General features: G+C 34.8%; 1 protein-coding gene across 1 annotated transcript; it reads left to right on the top strand.

The window, feature by feature from the left end:
- Positions 1-2,168: 2,168 nt before the first annotated feature.
- Positions 2,169-15,831, top strand: LOC136036569 (segmentation protein even-skipped-like). Its single transcript, XM_065718871.1, has 3 exons — positions 2,169-2,508; positions 7,809-8,011; positions 15,147-15,831. Exons 1-3 carry the CDS (start codon positions 2,169-2,171, stop codon positions 15,753-15,755), a joined length of 1,152 nt encoding a protein of 383 aa, XP_065574943.1. The 3' UTR covers positions 15,756-15,831.
- Positions 15,832-17,866: the final 2,035 nt, after the last annotated feature.

The following is a 17,866-nucleotide window of genomic DNA, read 5'->3' as shown; positions in this document are numbered from 1 at the left end:
CTCGTATAAATACTTAAGTACCGGAAAGTATTATCCTTTGTCCAAACATTACAAAATCCTCTTATTTTATGCACTCTTGTGTTCCAGGGGAAGGGGGAGTTTTTTGTGTACTTTTCTGTTCCAAGGAGGAGGGTGGGGGTGTTGAGTTTGTCTAATCCTTCCTTTTGAGGATGTCCATGAAAAAACTTATTATTTATTTATCCCCTGGAAAAAAGGAACACCGTAGGACCTAGGCAAGATTCACATTATTTTTTTTTTTCCAGTTTTCCTCTCCGACGGTCAACACCATACCATGGACAAACAAAAAGACACGAAACATGTGCAAATTCTATGCCAAGAATTTCCTCTGACTATGAGTGTCTCGTAGAAGAATGACATTATTTAGCTCTTATGTTAAGCTATCAAAGCAGGGTTGACGACATTAAGAAATTTGAATGTCAAGTACCCAATAACCAAAACTTTTTTCGGTTGACCCCCCCCCCCCAAATTTTTTTTTTAGAGAAAATGGGGTTTGATAAGACCAACAAAATAACGCATACAACAAAACGGATATTTCGAGAAGACAGCTGCTCCCTTCCTCAGCAATATTAGAGAAAGTCCTAAAAAAAACAGTTCACATTTTCTGAGCGAAAATGGGAACGATTTGGATCATAAAAAAGTGAAAAAATAAATAAATTGACAAAAATAAAGAACGTGGATATCAAAATGAAATAAAACCCAAATTGGAAGAATTAAAAAACTATCAATACAAAATAAAATAACAGGTAAAAAGAATCAAAACAATAAACCAAAAAAAAAAAAAAAAAAAAAAAAAATCAGCGACACACCCTAAATCTAACGACTAACAATGTTCTCAGTTAAAATCTAGACAAGCAACTAAGATTTTTTCAAATGAAATAAAATATATAGCAGAGAATATATAGCAGAGCTCATTGTGTTGGTGTGCCTCAAATCATGTCAAATCGTATTGAAAGCTGAAATGTTTTGGAAATTCAAAAATATCACAAAATAATGAGACGTAGGGTGACTTTAACCTTAGAAGCCTCCTGGTACGCTTGACATAAATAACTCCACTGTGTCAATCGCCGGAAACAGGAATCCCAACAGTAAAGGGTCCCAGGGTGTTCTATAGCATGCAGCTTCTTTGCAATAGTGGTCAAAGAAGGTTAAATCTTTAAACCAGAATTAGGCTAGCTAAATCAATCTTATCGTGCCTACCTTCGAAAATATTTTCAATTTGAAAAAAAGGTAATTACTTCAGAAACTGAAAATTCCAAAAAAAAGACTATCTTGAATTTGAATTTCTGGTTTCTGCGTGTTATTTCAACCAAACTCAAGTTCTTGATCTAAGTAAAATTGGTTTCTCTGCCTTGGTTCAGAGATAATTAGCTTAGCGTGAGTGAAATAGACTTCTATGCATTTATATTTTAATTAATATTTAATATACAGATTTGGTTAGGTATTTAATATAATGCGTTCTGGGTGGCCTGCTTTCCATAGTTCTCTATTGTGGTTTCGTTGATTTGTTACTAAAGTATTACTGTTTCGTCAGATTTTGGTATATTTCATTATGATTAACCTAACTTCACTTCTTAACTGTGGTCGGGGTAACACGTAAGTACCGCTTTTTTCATGGTTCCTGTGGAAAGTCTGGGAAACCCTACTTTACAGCACATCTTTAGAAACTTTCATTGGAGTCCAAACTATACAATATGCTAGGCTTTTAGAAGACGACAGTGAATTGGTTGGTTCAGAATTATTTAAGTCGAAATGACATGGACAAATCACTTTTTCTTTTCTCTTATCTTTGCAATAAAAACATTAAGCCAATTTAATCTTAGGGCCTGATCAGTTTTACATAGCAATTATATTTTTTTCCTTGCAATATTTTGACAAGTTATTATTTGAAAAATGAGGATCTTTCAACGTCTCTCAATCCAAGACTATCGGTCAATCTAAGAACTAATCTGAGTATCTTTCCCTTTTATAATATTTGATGTTCAAAATTCCCTTTATCTTCTTTTTGATGACAGCCGCCGTTTCCCATGTTATTAAATGGCTAATTTATTGCCAGCAAGTGCGCTAAAACTAGTCATTATCCTAACATTAACTTCTGGAAAATGTTTCTGCTAGCTCTGATTGGTGGAAACCTGGGCCAATAGAAAATCATGATTGTTACACCAATCCCATGTTTTTACGAGCCTTTGTGGCAACATGTTCAAACCGCTGCGGTATTCAATGATTTTAGTCTTCATTCCGCCTATGTCCTGAAAATGCAGCCCCTATTTAGACCTTCATCTCAGCAATTAGCTTACGAAAATTTTCAGCATTTGAATCAGCAGAGACTGAACTTTCATAATTTTCAAAGTGAGAGGTTAAACTCGTTTAGTGAAGACGACTTGGATCGAACCGCAACACCTGACAGCAATGAAAGTACAATTGATACGTACGAAGCTAGCCCTATACGAACAGACGAAAATTCTAATAAGCATAATGAAGTAAAAAAAGGTAAGAATTCAGCCTAACTTAAGTAGCCTATTCATGATTGGTAATACCATGCAAGACTAGGGGTTAGGACGAAAAAATAGGCTGTTTGCAGGGGGTCCCCACCGACAAGGACATATCCAAGTTTTTTTGGGAGAGGGGGTTACAGAAAACAACTTAAAAAGTGTCAAAACATCTTTATATGCATTTTTGTTGTAATTTTACCATTTGTGCAAAAATTTTGAGGGGAGGGGGGTTCGAACCCTATAGCCCTTCCCTCTTGAACATAGCCTTGCTCATAGGGCTAGAATATTTGAAAAAGTAAGGGCAATAGATCAAAACAAATTGGAGAACTGGATAAAATCTGGGCTCGTTGTATTTTTGCAACCCTTCACCAGCGAGCTTCTAAGGCAAAACTTTTCCTTTGTTGTTGAATTTATTCTTTATTCGTTTAGTATCAAAAATTGATTCGTTTAAAAACTCCTACCCCTTTCTTTATGACAAAAGTAAAGTTGTATATTATGTAACAAATTTAGTTATATAATAGATCTGTGAGAATTTTAACCCTTTTGCTTTAAAGGGAGCCGCTTTTTTTTAGGTTCAGCTCATTTAATTTAGTTTGTCTTTTTAAGTTTGTCTTTAGCTTTTTTAGTTTGTCTTTAGCTTTTTAACGGGTATGGCGTTTGTAATTCCAACTAGGCTTACTCTCCGGAAGAATTTCTTGCACCGGAAATAAGAGGACAAAAGTTATACTGGCTCGGAGCCAGGATTGGATGTAAAGTGGGCCTTTCTACGATGCCAAGTAGATATTTTGCGACACTACATTTCAAAGATAATATTTTAACAGTATAAATTAAAATGAAAGCAATTTTAAGCCGTTCTTTATCCAACATTTGCAGTTTAGATTTGAATTGTCTATAAGAATATAAATTAACCCGGTGAACATAAGTCATACATTAATATAATAGTCGATGATTTGAGACTGGTGTAGGCCTAATACCCAAACTTAAATATAAATTGATGTTCAAGTTTTAGATCAAATCGTCAATAACACAAAACAAGCCCTTCGGCTTATTTTGGCTTTTCATCCAACGAAAATTCTAGGCGGACTTTCTATATTTCTCTGGGGTGTTGTTTCTGGGGAGCTAAGTGGGGCAGTTTGATCCCCCAATAGATTGGAGAAAACATAATTATATACCCCACGCCCCTTGACTATCCGGATATGGACCCCTCTTCCCCCCAATAAAAATGTTGGGGCTACGCCCCTGATATTTCCTTTTACATTTTGATTACTTAACAAAAATAAAAAATGAAATGTCATATACAGTATTTACATTAGTTTCTTGAATAAAACGAAGATAATCAGCGATGATAATCTAGATATTTGCCCGGTGCTCTATTGAAGTTTTTGGGAAATTAGTTGGAAGAATATATTTTTAAATACGGGGTTTTGAATAAGATGGCACGCAGTAGCTCTCACACCGACGGCGCTCTGTTTTGTTGCCGAGGCGTTAGAGGTGAACAAGGTGTCAGGGGCTCGGCAGGTAATTAAATTTTTTAGTGGGATAACATCCTTCAACACAGGAAAAGAAGATCGTTACTTCGACATCAAAGACAGGGATGTTTCTAGGTGGGGGGGATCGGAATATCCCCGTCCCTGAAATCCATTTTTTGGGAATTCCTGGGTGCTTGTGAAAAAAATTGCATAGATCCTTGATTGGAGGCTATTATTAAAAATTAGACATAAAGATTTTGGAGGTTAAGGCGTGAAGGTTCCTTTCGGGCTCATGTCGGGTAGAGTGAGTAAGTGATACAGTATTGGGCTTTTGCAGTCCTTACCAGCAGTGCCGATCTCCGTTTCATGACCTTCGGCAGGGAAGTGCAATTGGGGGCTTTCGTACACTTCCTGTTTACTTTCCCCAGATTTTTTCCAGGTATACATTTGAAGCTGGGTCAAATCTAGCTAAACATAGTCAGGTCGGATAGAGAGGAATGTTACTAATGTGTAGTCACGTTTTAATTGTAAACACAAGAAAAGATTAATGATTGAATAAAAAGTAGTTCAATCTTTTAATAGTGGATCGGGTGTTTGTCCGTTTTTATACATTTCAATCATGAGCATTAGCTCACCGTCTCATATCCCGCGTCTTAGTTCAAATGAAATGAAAAGGTGTAATCCAAATAAACGAAAGAGATTTGTACGGTCAATTGCTTGTACAAGTCACTAGTTATTTCGACCAGTTATTGTCAGAGATTTGAAAAAGGAAGGTTTATGTTGAGATTATCGTTTTAATTGGTCTGTTGTGATTTATTATCTTAGGTGAGATTTTCTTGATGCTATTTCATCGTTCTTTCCTGTTGTGTGATTTTTTGGTTAGATTAATTGAGGTTTTTGCCTTTTCAATGGTTTAAATCCGAGTTTTACGTTTCCATGAGAATTGGCTTAGAATAGTTTTAGTTACTCGTTTAGTCACCAATTTATCAAATAATAAGATAGAAAAATTCGACTATGTTAATGCCAAAGCTGTTGCTTTAGTTTTGGAAATTTAAGATTTATATCATCCCTCAAACAAGCAAGCTCTGTTGGATTTCCAATACGTAAATGCCTATCTTTTCCAAGTCTCAAGATCTTTAGCAACTTTTACTTATCCCAAAATCAAAGTCAAGAGCTGGAAACCAGAGCTACTGATATCAGGAGGGTATTGCTGTGTTTTGATACCTTAAAACCCCCTCAAGTACATCTGAAGCACAGTAATTCACTTGAAATCCAAAAAAATCTGAAAAATACTTCTCACTAAAAAATCTAAAATCTTCTTCGCTAAAAAAATCTTTTCACTACATTAATCCTAAAAGTGCATTATTTTACTTTACCTCCCCCCCCCCCAATAAAACATTATACAGCTCTCTATATTTACATCCCCGTAATATTTTACAATAGCACAATTCCTTATTGTTTTGCAGCGAATGCTAGTCAAGCGGTGGGAATGAAAGAATCCCACTCGAGGGGGGGGGGGGGTTAAACAATAAAACAAGATAAAACAATGTACTTTTAGAAGTGAGATAAGGAAATGTTTATGGTTTTTTAAAGTTGTTTCTGTTTTTTTTTAAAGTTGTTTCTGTTTTTTTTAAGGTTTCCTTCAATTGTGCCCCTGGGCTTCAGATTTTACCTATCATTCTTTTGAATAAAACTAACTCTTTACCGCTAAAAAATACCAAATTGTTTTCTATTTCCTTCGCTCCTGTAAAATTTATTATGTGCAAACAAGAACATATCCAGGGGGATCTGGCCCCCCCCCCTATGAAAATTTTGTCCGACTCGTAAAAATATAACAAAATACGTATATATACATTTCTTTTTAAAAGTCCCCCCCTCCGAAAAATATACCCCCGAACAAAATGTTGGATATGCCCTTGTGTGCAAAGGTCAGATCCAAGGTATACCATTGTTGTAACAAATGGTCAGATGGACAAGATGGTCAGGTTATGTTTTGTAGACGAAGGTTGATAGATTAAATAAAAGTATGCTTTTCGATAATGCAGTTTGAGCGAAGTGAAAAGAAGGACGTCTCTAATTTGGGCGGGAAGAGGTCATAACTATTGACTTAAATAAATGAAAACTAATTGAAAGGAGTAAGTGTGAAGTGGAGGAGGGGCTACTTTTCTGGGTTCGTTTCCCTCAAGTGGCTTAATGCTGCGATGAGTTATTATTAGTGGTACATAGGGTGCTTATTACGATACACAAGTACCGTACTTAGTAATAGTGAACTTCGATAGTCTCCGTGATGTTTCCGCTTAGCTACTTTTGACCTTTTAATTAATGGGATATTTTCTAATGAATCACTATTTACCTATAATTAATGTCATTGCAAGGAATGTGAATTGTCTTACCAAAACGAATTCTTTGCAACTAACACATTTTTTTTAGTAAGATACCAAACCTTATTTTCCTTTTTGTTTATCCCTTGCTCTACACAACATTGGCTATTATTTAAGGGTAACTTAGGCTACTAATCTTAAACTGCAATAGCGCGACAATTTTAAGTAGGAAATTTATTTTGAATCTTAACTTTTTTACTTTTTTTTTTTACTGGAAATCGACTCTACTCCATAGCTCAATTCTTTTTAATGTTGAAATGAAATCTGAAGTAAATAAATAATTAATTCTTTTAACCGTAAAGCATTTTTTTATTTTTAGTTTCCTAGGTAGTTCCACATTTGATCAGATTTGCAAACAATGTAGAGTCTCCAAACACCCTTCAACCAACTGGTGTATTTTCAATCACGCATACAGTTTTTTGTCAGAGGGGTTCAAGTTTGGCGAAGAAATCAATTTGAGGGTAGGGCAGTGGCGGTTCTGGCTTCTCTTGCACCCGGGGTGAAAAATTAAATAACGCTCACCCTGTCTCCCACAAAATTTTAGGCCAAATTTCAACAAAATTTTCATTCAATAACAAGATTATTTCAATTTTTCATTTGATTAATAAGTTATTCTTTAATTATTTTCCAATTTATTATTTAAACTATTTAATTATTATTAGTTCTTCCAATTTAAGTATTTTAATTATTATTTATTTCAGTATTAAAAATGAAAAAAAGTTAATATATAAAAATAAATTGATTAATTAAAAAATAACAATTAAAATACTGAAATTGGAAGAACTAATAATAATTAAATAGTTTAAATAATAACAAAATTGTCAAAATATAAATTTCTCAAAATCAAAATAATAACAAATTTTAACAAAATGTTCATCCAGTAACAACATTATTTCAATTATTCAATTCATTAATAAGTTATTCTTTAATTATACTCCAATTTATTATTTAAACTATTTAATTATTATTAATTCTTCCAATTTAAGTATTTCAATTATTATTTTTTTAATTAATCAATTGATTTTTATATATTAACTTTTTCAATTTTTTAACTGCACTCTCTACTTAATTATTATTTGAAATTTCGTACCCCTAAAATTTACGCACACTGTGAAAGTGCCCTTCTTCCCCCCTTAAAACCACCTCGGAAGGTGGGAGGGGCAATAATGAGAACAATTGTTTGAAAATTTTAGTAAGAAGTGCCCGGGAATCCGAGAAAATCTAGAATTGAAGCGGGAGAGTGGACTGCAGGGCTTATCTTTATCCTATGCCCACCCAAGCATACTTTCTTGTGTATATTTTAAATCTAGATAAAATTTATTAAGCACATATTTTTAAAAGGAAAAGTTTTGTTTTTTTTTTTACTAGAAAAGACGGGATCTAGGACATTTTGGTTTTAAGTATGTGTAAAGAAATGTAGGACACTGCTCAGTCAATTTTCTTTACAGAGCAATCTTCCGGTCAACATCCTTCCACTTCACAAAACACAGCTTCTAATTTAAACGAAATTCCTATGAGGAGGTACAGAACAGCATTCACTAGAGAGCAGCTTGGACGCTTAGAAAAAGAATTTTTACAAGAAAATTATGTGTCAAGACCTAGGAGATGTGAATTAGCTGCTCAACTTGGCCTGCAGGAATCCACTATCAAGGTTAGTTTCTGAATGCGCTTATTTAAGCTTGATTCCTAAACCATGCTAAAAGAAGGCGCATCTCACTTTTTTCATAGGTCATATTCTAGAATATCTGGGGAGAACGGGCTTTACGTAAAACAGCTGGATAGATGATTCTCAAGCTAGATGTAGAGTACTTTTTTTAGAGAAGGCTGGGCTTCATTCTGTTCAGTTTAAAAAGCATCCAAGGATTCTATAGAGCCTTTTCAAGACTAGTGTTTACAGGGGCCTGACGTCTGTTCGAATAAAGAAAGTTGCAGATTTCCATATATTAACTTCTTAAAGTTTATAGGAAATCCAGAATTTAGTAAGCAGCTGTAGAAATCTTATAATGCAGAGGTTTTCACTCACTCTTTTTTACATACCGACGGCTACAGGCCGATATTGAGAGTTATTCTCTCATCTGACTTAGCCTTCATTTTGGTGAAGCTAAATATCAAAAGGGGTTGTTAACGACCTTATTTTGAAGCCTGTTTTTTTTTTAAGTTTTTGAGCTATAATCCAAATATAATCCGAAGTTCAGACATAATCCAATCTCTGAACGTCGGCTAAAAATAAGTAACGATCTTATTTTGAAGCCTGTTTTTTTTTTTTAAGTTTTTGAGCCATAATCCAAATATAATCCGAAGTTCAGACATAATCCAATCTCTGAACTTCGGCGATCTTATTTTGAAGCCTGTTTTTTTTTAAGTTTTTGAGCCATAATCCAAATATAATCCGAAGTTCAGACATAATCCAATCTCTGAACTTCGGCGATCTTATTTTGAAGCCTGTTTTTTTTTTTAAGTTTTTGAGCCATAATCCAAATATAATCCGAAGTTCAGACATAATCCAATCTCTGAACTTCGGCGATCTTATTTTGAAGCCTGTTTTCTTTTAAGTTTTTGAGCCATAATCCAAATATAATCCGAAGTTCAGACATAATCCAATCTCTGAACTTCGGCTAAAAATAAGTAACGACCTTATTTTGAAGCCTGTTTTTTTTTTAAGTTTTTGAGCCATAATCCAAATATAATCCGAAGTTCAGACATAATCCAATCTCTGAACTTCGGCTAAAAATAAGTAACGACCTTATTTTGAAGCCTGTTTTTTTAAGTTTTTGAGCCATAATCCAAATATAATCCGAAGTTCAGACATAATCCAATCTCTGAACTTCGGCTAAAAATAAGTAACGACCTTATTTTTAAGCCTGTTTTTTTTTAAGTTTTTGAGCCATAATCCAAATATAATCCGAAGTTCAGACATAATCCAATCTCTGAACTTCGGCTAAAAATAAGTAAAACATAAAATCATGATTACCCAGACTAAAAAATTCTCGCGTAAAAAAAAAAACAAAAGTGAACTAGCAGCTAGTTCACCAATCACAAATTAACTGCACTAACTGTAGTTTTCGGCAAGAAAATGGCAGGGGAAAGAATCAACTCTTGTGTTAATTAAATAAAAAAAACTAGTTTTTTTAACTGAAAGTAAGGAGCGACATTAAAACTGAAAACGAACAGAAATTACTCCGTATATGAAATGGGTTGTCTCCTCCGCAGTCCCACGCTCTTTACGCTAAAGTTTGACTCTTTGCCACAATTCTACTTTTTAAAACAACTAAAAACTTTAGCGTAAAGAGCGTAGGACTGCGGAGGAGACAACCCATTTCATATACGGAGTAATTTCTGTTCGTTTTCAGTTTTAATGTCGCTCCTTACTTTCAGTTAAAAAAACTAGTTTTTTTTATTTAATTTCTGAACGTTTTTGAATTAATGCATGTTTGATTTTGGCTCTCCGCACATAAATTATTGAAATGAAATTAGTATATTAATTTTTTTTTGGCTAAATGGCTTTCTCTTAGTTTTGATCAGACAATTTTGAGAAATACAGGGTGGGGAAGGAGGCCTAGCTGCCCTCCAATTTTTCGGTTACTTAAAAAGGCTACTAGAACTTTTAATATCCAACGAACGTTTTTATTAGTAAAAAATATACGTAACTTAAGAATTAACTTACGTAACAAACTTTTATATTCTTGGTACGAGGGGGTTTGTACCCTCGTTAATACCTCGCTCTTTACACTAAATCGTAAGTGTTGTTCCAATTCTTTAAGAATGACCCCTGAATCAAATAGGCCGTAGAATAAATAGTTGAAATCACTAAAAATATTTTAGCATAAAGAGCGAGGTATTTATCTCCTCCTAAATACCTCGCTCTTTATGCTAAAGTATTTTTAGAACCCTACATATGCGTAATAATCTCTGTTTGTTTTAAATTTCAATGCTATTCCTTACTTTCATTTGAAAAAACGTTTTCATGTTTATTTTTTCATTGTTTTTTTTTATAGTAATGCTAGAAAATCCTGCGCCCTTTTCATTGAATTTTTTCCCCCATGGCATATTTCTCCAAGGAAAGATCCTCCCACATAGCCCCCTCCCTCAACCCTACCCCCAAAACCAAAAAAATCCCCCTGAAAACGTCTGTACACTTCCCAATAACCATTATTATATGTAAACACTGGTTGAAGTTTGTAACTTGCAACCCCTCCCCCAGGGAGTGTGGGGGAGTAAGTCATTCCCCAAAACATAGTTATTAAGATTTTCGACTATGCCAAACAAAATGGCTATCTCAAAATTTTGATCCGTTGACTTTGGGAAAAAAATGAGCTTGGGAGGGGGCCTAGATGCCCTCCAATTTTTTCGGTCACTTAAAAAGGGCACTAGAACTTTTCATTTCCGTTAGAATAAGCCCTCTTTCGACATTCTAGGACCACTTGGTCAATACGATGACCCCTGGGAAAAAAAAAAATAAAAAAAAAAAAAAAATAAACACGCACCCGTGATTTGTCTTCTGGCAAAAAATGCAAAATTCCACATTTTTGTAGATAGGAGCTTGAAACTTCTACAGTAGTGTTCTCTGATACGCTGAATCTGATGGTGTCATTTTCGTTAAGATCCTACGACTTTTAGGGGGTGTTTCCCCCTATTTTCCTAAATAAGGCAAATTTTCTCAGGCTCGTAACTTTTGATGGCTAAGACTAAACTTGATGAAACTTATATATTTTAAATCAGCATTAAAATTCGATTCTTTTGATGTAGCTATTTATATCAAAATTCAATTTTTTAGAGTTTTGGTTACTATTGAGCCGGATCGCTCCTTACTACAGTTCGTTACCACGAACTGTTTGACTTTACGTAGGTATTTTAGAACCAACCAGCATAAAGATCTGCCACGTATGCTTTGAGCCACCTGTCAACCACATAAGGGGATATATATTTCTTTTGTTCCATATTCCCTGCGAAAAAAAACAACATTACAACTCACGTTTTATTATGCAACGCTGTTGAAACATCCCCATAATAACAAAAATAAATTTGTCATGTGAGTCCTATGAAATTTGTTGAGTCTGTTGTCCGTTGAGGAGCTTGCAAAGATTATTACTTAGGGTTTAGATCCATCGTACTAATCTTACATCTATGACTTGTTTTATAGGCTGTGGGGGATATTTTTTGCTACTTTTTAGCGTTTTTCTGTTCTTAGTTAAATTTAGTAATTGTATTTGCTTATGGTACTTTTTTGGGTCAAAAAAGATGAATTTTTAATTCCAGTGTCGATTTCTGCTCCTAAATTGATTCTGCCTTAAATTAGCCAAATGTATCCTACTTACCAATCGTAGCAAACGGGGCCATTACGTATGGGACGGAGGGGGGACACCTCCCATGTTTTAGTGCACTTCGAAAATTATTGCTTCGCATTCTATCTATCATATATCAGTAAAGCTAGTACAAATAAAGCTAATAATCATATTTTCCGATGTTTGCAGGATTATAGAAAACTAGTGTTTGACTGAAAACACAGAAACCAAGTATAAAAAACAAGAGCGTGGATATATCAAATTAAAAGTGAGTACGCAGCCTGACAAGAACAAACTAATCTATAAAGCTGTTCACAATCTTACACCATCCGTGATATCAGTAACTTTCGTTATACAATTAAAATTGTCTTAAAAACAAAAGTATAAAAGTAAATACTTTTTTAATAACCGCAAAGTCACTGAACAGCATACGGAAATATTGGATTGATTTGTCAGGTAACATTTAGGTCTCAGCAGCTATAATACCAATAGTGAGTCATAAATAATCTTAAATTGCAAAAACTACATTTTAGTATTACTAAAAAAAAAAAAAATCCTTTATTTGTATACTGTAAAACGTGACCTTAATCGGTTTCTTTCTACTGTACCAAAGCTCCTTTATTATTTTGTGTTTTTAGTAAAGCGCTAGTCTTCTATAATCCTGCAAACATAGGGAGATACAATTATTTGGCTTATTTGTACTAGCTTTAATGATATATGTTAGATAGACTGTGAAGCAATAATGTTTTTTCGTTTTAAGTTTCAACTTCGCTCTTTACTTCCCTCAAAAGGCTTTGTTTTTTAAATTAATCTTTGTCCGTTTTTAATTTAAATTTAATACAGAAGCAACACTGCAATGATATTTTTAGTTTTCTTCAAGGGGGGGGGGCAACACCCTCATATACGAAATAATTTCTGTTCGTTTTAAGTTTTGATGTCGCTCCTTTCTTTCAGTTGAAAAAATTATTTAATTTCTGATCGTTTGTCAAATAATGCCGAGAAATCCCCGCTACACAAAACGATGTAGATGAATTATGGAGGTGGGCAACCTCGACAGTTAAGAAAGAGTAACTGTTTGTCTAAAGAAGATTCTTAAGGTTTCCAAAACCTAAGCAAAATTTTGTGTATGTCTAACTTATTTCACTAAACATCTCCCCCCTCCCCCCTGATAAACACCAAAAAACATTAGACATACAGGTGTGAAATAACAATAAACAAGAAAAAGTTCGAAAGTAACCTGACAACCAGAAAAATATCACAGAAAAAAAATGCTAATAGGTTCTTAGTGCTATGATTTCTCTATATATATTACAATAGTTTAATTGTGTCTATAAAATAGTAAAAAAAGAAAATAATATGAATAAATAAATCTAACAATAAGCAATCCTTATTTGAAGATACAACTTTGAGTGGTTCCAGAACCATATGGCTACCCTTCTCCAACCCCTAGGTGGCAAGGGGCTGGGGTCCAGGGCGTAATTTGTTCCAAAAATAGTGTATAAAACATTTCATAATTCACAAAAAAATATAAAAAAATAGTGAATTAACTGAAAAATAATCATATATAAGGCAGAAAACCATGATTTAAATAAAAATGTCTGATTAAGGAACTGAACCCTTGCCATTCTGATTCAAAATTTAACGCGCTAATAACTGCACTACGGCGGCTTATGATCGAAATCAATTTATTTGTTGTTGTAGGACCAAGTTGTGTAACCTAAAGACCTTTTCCCAAAAACTATGGAGAGCTAAGTCATCCCCAAAAGCATAGTTATTGGACCTTATTCAGCGAATACATTTGTAATTGGCTATTATAAAATATTGAGCTGACAAAAGCTTCTATTATAAAAAGCGAGAGCATTAAACTATATTTGGCGAGGTTCAACTTTTGCGAACAGGAGGAGGGAAGGGGTGAGTCAAAGACTAGTCATTTGTAATTTTGAGGTTCAATTATTAGTTCATCTATGATTATCTGCCTCTTAAGAGCATTCTATATTTTAAAAATCATTTTACGAGCCCTAACGACGGTTGACCGTGTTAAAGAGTTCATAGTGAATTGTCCAAACAGACTAATGAGACCTACTAAGGGACTGGGAGGGAGAGTATACGGGAGGGGTTCTTGTAAATTTTTCTTACTTATGAAGAGCATTGTAAATTGAAAAAAAAAGGTTGAATGAGTCTTCTGGTTATTTTGTGGTACCACTGGTCTTATAAAATTGCCGCTGAAAAAAGTGGACACCAAGAAGAAAATCATAAGGAGAGACATAATTAGGCACACAAATATAAAAAAAAACACGACTGACACCACTAACTACTATTCAGGGAAGGGGAGGGGGGTCTAAAATAGGTTTAGCGAGAATTTTAAAGGTTATGACTTGTGGATAATCCTCAAAACCCACCCACCCAACCAGTGCAACAAAAAATGGTGAGATATAGGATTTTTCTAGCTACAAAAACGGAAAATTTTTAGTTTTGAAGTGCAATTTCCAGTGCTCTCATTCCCCCCCCCCTCTTTCAGAACGAATGCGCTAACTTAACCATTAAAATTATTTTACAACCTCGGGAATAAAGCATCTCCCAATATTCTAGTACAACCGATTTAGTACAATCAACTTCTGAAAAAAACATGCATTTATGAATGCATAAAGATGGGTCGTCTCGTGATGGAATCTCGTGTTTTCGTATGCAGAGAGCTAAGACGTTCTGGGCTTTGGGCACGTGGAATTTGTTGCTACAATTTCCTCAAGATCGCCACACTTCTGATACAGCTTATGGGAGATTACTTCAAACACACTAGAATTTGTGTTATTTTCAATCAGCACCAAATGAGTTTTCCAGTTTTTTCCAGTTTTTTATCTTTTTATTATTGACGATTTGATAATGGTTTGATATATAAGCAAATAAGATATTAAGTAATGGGGCTCCAATGGGAGGCTTGTAAAAGTAGGTACACAATCAGCAAAAAGATACTATGACTCTTTGTATACTATCCAGACAAACGAAAATCCGTACGTTACTCATTGAATTTATTCATCAAACCAATGAATGTCACAAACGCACGCAACAAGTGTGTTTATAACCCTTTGAGAACTCGAAAAAGCTTGAGTAGATTAAAAAAGAAAAGTAGATTATACTACTATCTACTTTTCTTATACTACTGTATACCTGTAGATTATACTACTGTATACCTGTTTTTGACCCCTCCTCCTCTTTCAATATACAATTGTTATTATGACTTTAAAGTCATCACTGATGACATTAATTTAAACATTCAATAAAAAAGGAATTTGTTGAAGATGTATTAAATAGGAAAACAATTAAAGAAATTAGTCAGAACTCCTTGGAGCCTGGGACCTTTTTTATTTATTTTTTTCTCTGTGGTCTGCGCATGCCCCTGTAATTTTCTTGTTCATCATGGCTCAAAACGAAAAGTTTAAAAATGAAAATATCACCACTACTCTCATCTATAAGGGTTTTACAATTCAATTCTTATTTTTCTTTTAGGTATGGTTTCAAAATCGAAGGATGAAGGACAAGCGACAGAGAATGGCCATGGCTTGGCCTATGACAGATCCAATGTTTGCAGCTTATCTCCTTCAAGTAGCTGGATGCGCCTACCCTTACCCTCCTATGGGTCTAACTCCTCAATTGCCTGGACCTTATCAAATACCCCAAGCTGCCCGTCTGTACGGAGGAATCCCACTGCGTCCCCAACCACAACCTGCAAACCCTCTCTTAAGAAGTGCTCCGATCATGCCCTGCTTAGATCAGTCAAATTCATTTCTACCGTCAGCATTTGGCGCAATGTCCAGCTTTAGATATTCAGATATGAAGCCGGAGGCCACCTCTAACCGAGATCAGAAGGAGTACATCCCAACACCTCCAAACTCGTCAGCCTCTGATAGGCTACCGACCACTACATCACCTACGAATTCACCTTACACTAATGGTGTTCCATTTACGGAGTTCACAAGAAGTTATCCCCATTTTAATCAGGAAAGGTCAAATTCTGACTTAAGATCTAGTCCTACCGTGAGTCCATCACCTAAAAATCTCTCTTCAAATGATAAGCCAAAACTATTTCAACCCTACAAACTCGGTGAAGAGAAGTAATATTTTTGTTGTTGTTTTTTTCAGTGTTGTATAGATTTTTTTTCGTCATGTCTTAATTAAATCGTTACAAGTTAAACTTATAGCTAAAGACGGAATACTGGCTAAATATAATTTTGTAAGAGTGGCACTTTCATTTTAATACTTCTTCTTTCAGTTTTACTTTCTCTTTTTTTTTAACTTTTTAGACAAATTTCTATTCAATTCGACTACAGGAACTAAGCTGAAAACGATGTACACACATCACATACAACCAAGGAAAAAAAACGCCAAGCAGGCATACGCAAATAATCTTATTTCTTAGGAAATGCATACCATGAGGGGAATAAAACCAGGAAAGATGATATAAATTTCCGAAGAAAAACTATGAAAATCAGAGGAAAAATCATACAAATTCTAACGGTTTCGAGGAGGGATGGGGGTCTCCTAATATTCAGATTTAAGAGTAGGGCATCATAGTTTTAAATCTAACATTACTGTGCAATATTGACTGCATTATATAGTGCAGTTTTTATTCCCTAGAGCTTTAGTTTAAATGTGTTGCATATTGCTCTGATGTTCTCCGGAAGAATTGTTTACTAATTGTTTTTTGGTACCCGTCTGACTGACCGTATTTCAGACAATAGCTTGTGCGAAAAATGTGGTACTATCCTGACTCCATGGGCTATAATGAGAGAAAAGTTGAGATGGATAGGGTAAGTTCTACGGATCAGATATAACAAATCACCGAAGATCTTTCTTTTCGGCAAACCATCTAAGCCCAAACGAAAAGCAGGTCGTCCCTGAATTGGATTGGAGGAGGTCGCAAGGAAGGATTTAAAGGACATTAAAACTTCTTGAAAGGGTATAAAGAGGAAGGAATTAATAAGATTGCGGTGGAGGAGTGTGCTCAGCCGAGTCGACCTCGGGCGGCTTGGTTCTGCAGTGAGTTGTTAGTAATAGTAACAGTAGATATATTGCCCTAAAAAAAAATTCTAGGAGTTTCTCTGTAGAGCTTTCTGATAAAGGGTTCAAATCGTCTTGAGTTGTGAGCCCCTATTAGGTTTTCTATGTGTATGTGCTTGTTTTCGGTGATGTTATATTAACCTTCTTATGATGTTCAGACTGGGTGAGATTCTGACAGTTAAACAACGATCGTGTTAACTTCTGTTTCTTGGTTGTGAAGAACGGCAGTATTATTAGAAACCAATATACCTAAGAAACACATAAATACTTTATTTGGGCTTAAAATTTTAGGTAAAAGGGAGTCAAGTTCCGATATCCGTCCTAGAAAAATACAGCCTGCTGGGACAAGGATGTTGTTTCTTTTAGAGGGATTTTTGAAGGATTTGAAGTAGTGTCCTTCTTTTCCTTTAACCTTCTCCTTTCACACGTAGTAGATAATTTTGAACTGTATCAACCACTTCCCTTTTCCAACTCCAGACGCCATTTTTCCAAAACTCTCAAGCTCCACACACTGTGTGTCCAAATCCTTCAAGATCATTTTTTGTAATATTGGCTCTTGGCAAAAAAGAATTGACTCACTTGGCTTCAGCCTCATGCGTTCTTGAAGGTCACTTAGGGCTTCTTCTCCCATCACACTATTTATGTAACTCCTGTATAAACTTATGTTTTCTGCCAGACTTAGTAGATGTACCATGCTGATTAACAAAAATCGTTGATGCAAGAAATACTTTCAGAAAAGGCTTAAAAATCATCAACATTTTTCAATAAATTTTGAACTAAATTTAGAAGAGCTAACTAAAAAAAGAAGCACAAATAAGATTTTGGATTGATAAAAACTTCCCTTTGCGTTATTATTCGACGTGATGGATCCAGCCACACACGGATATGGGAGCTGGGTTTTAACTTTGCAGGTCACAAGGCTCTTTCCTCAAGGAATGGTGGCCTTTCAAGCGAATGTATCCAAGAAACTGAAAAAAATTAAGGGCGTTTGGGCCTCAGGTGGCATTGTGTGGCACCGATTTTATTTCGTGACAAATAAGAAATTGGTGGCTTTGTGCGATAGAAAGTTTTTTTTTCTTTACTATGAGCAAGGTTTTGCCGAAGTCTGGAACTTGCAATGTCTTGATAGACATTTGTCTTGGATTAAAGTTTGAATTTTATCTATAGGG

The sequence above is a fragment of the Artemia franciscana genome, chromosome 15, assembly GCF_032884065.1.
Source record: "Artemia franciscana chromosome 15, ASM3288406v1, whole genome shotgun sequence".
Classification (NCBI taxonomy): domain Eukaryota; kingdom Metazoa; phylum Arthropoda; class Branchiopoda; order Anostraca; family Artemiidae; genus Artemia; species Artemia franciscana.
This window is presented reverse-complemented; position numbering and strand designations above follow the sequence as displayed.

Coding starts and splice junctions, on each gene's coding strand:
- LOC136036569 (XM_065718871.1), top strand. CDS start 2,169: ATGATTGTTACACCAATCCCATGTTTTTACGAGCCTTTGTGGCAACAT. Junction 2,509..7,808: donor GCATAATGAAGTAAAAAAAG/GTAAGAATTCAG, acceptor TTTTCTTTACAG/AGCAATCTTCCGGTCAACAT. Junction 8,012..15,146: donor TGCAGGAATCCACTATCAAG/GTTAGTTTCTGA, acceptor TTTTTCTTTTAG/GTATGGTTTCAAAATCGAAG.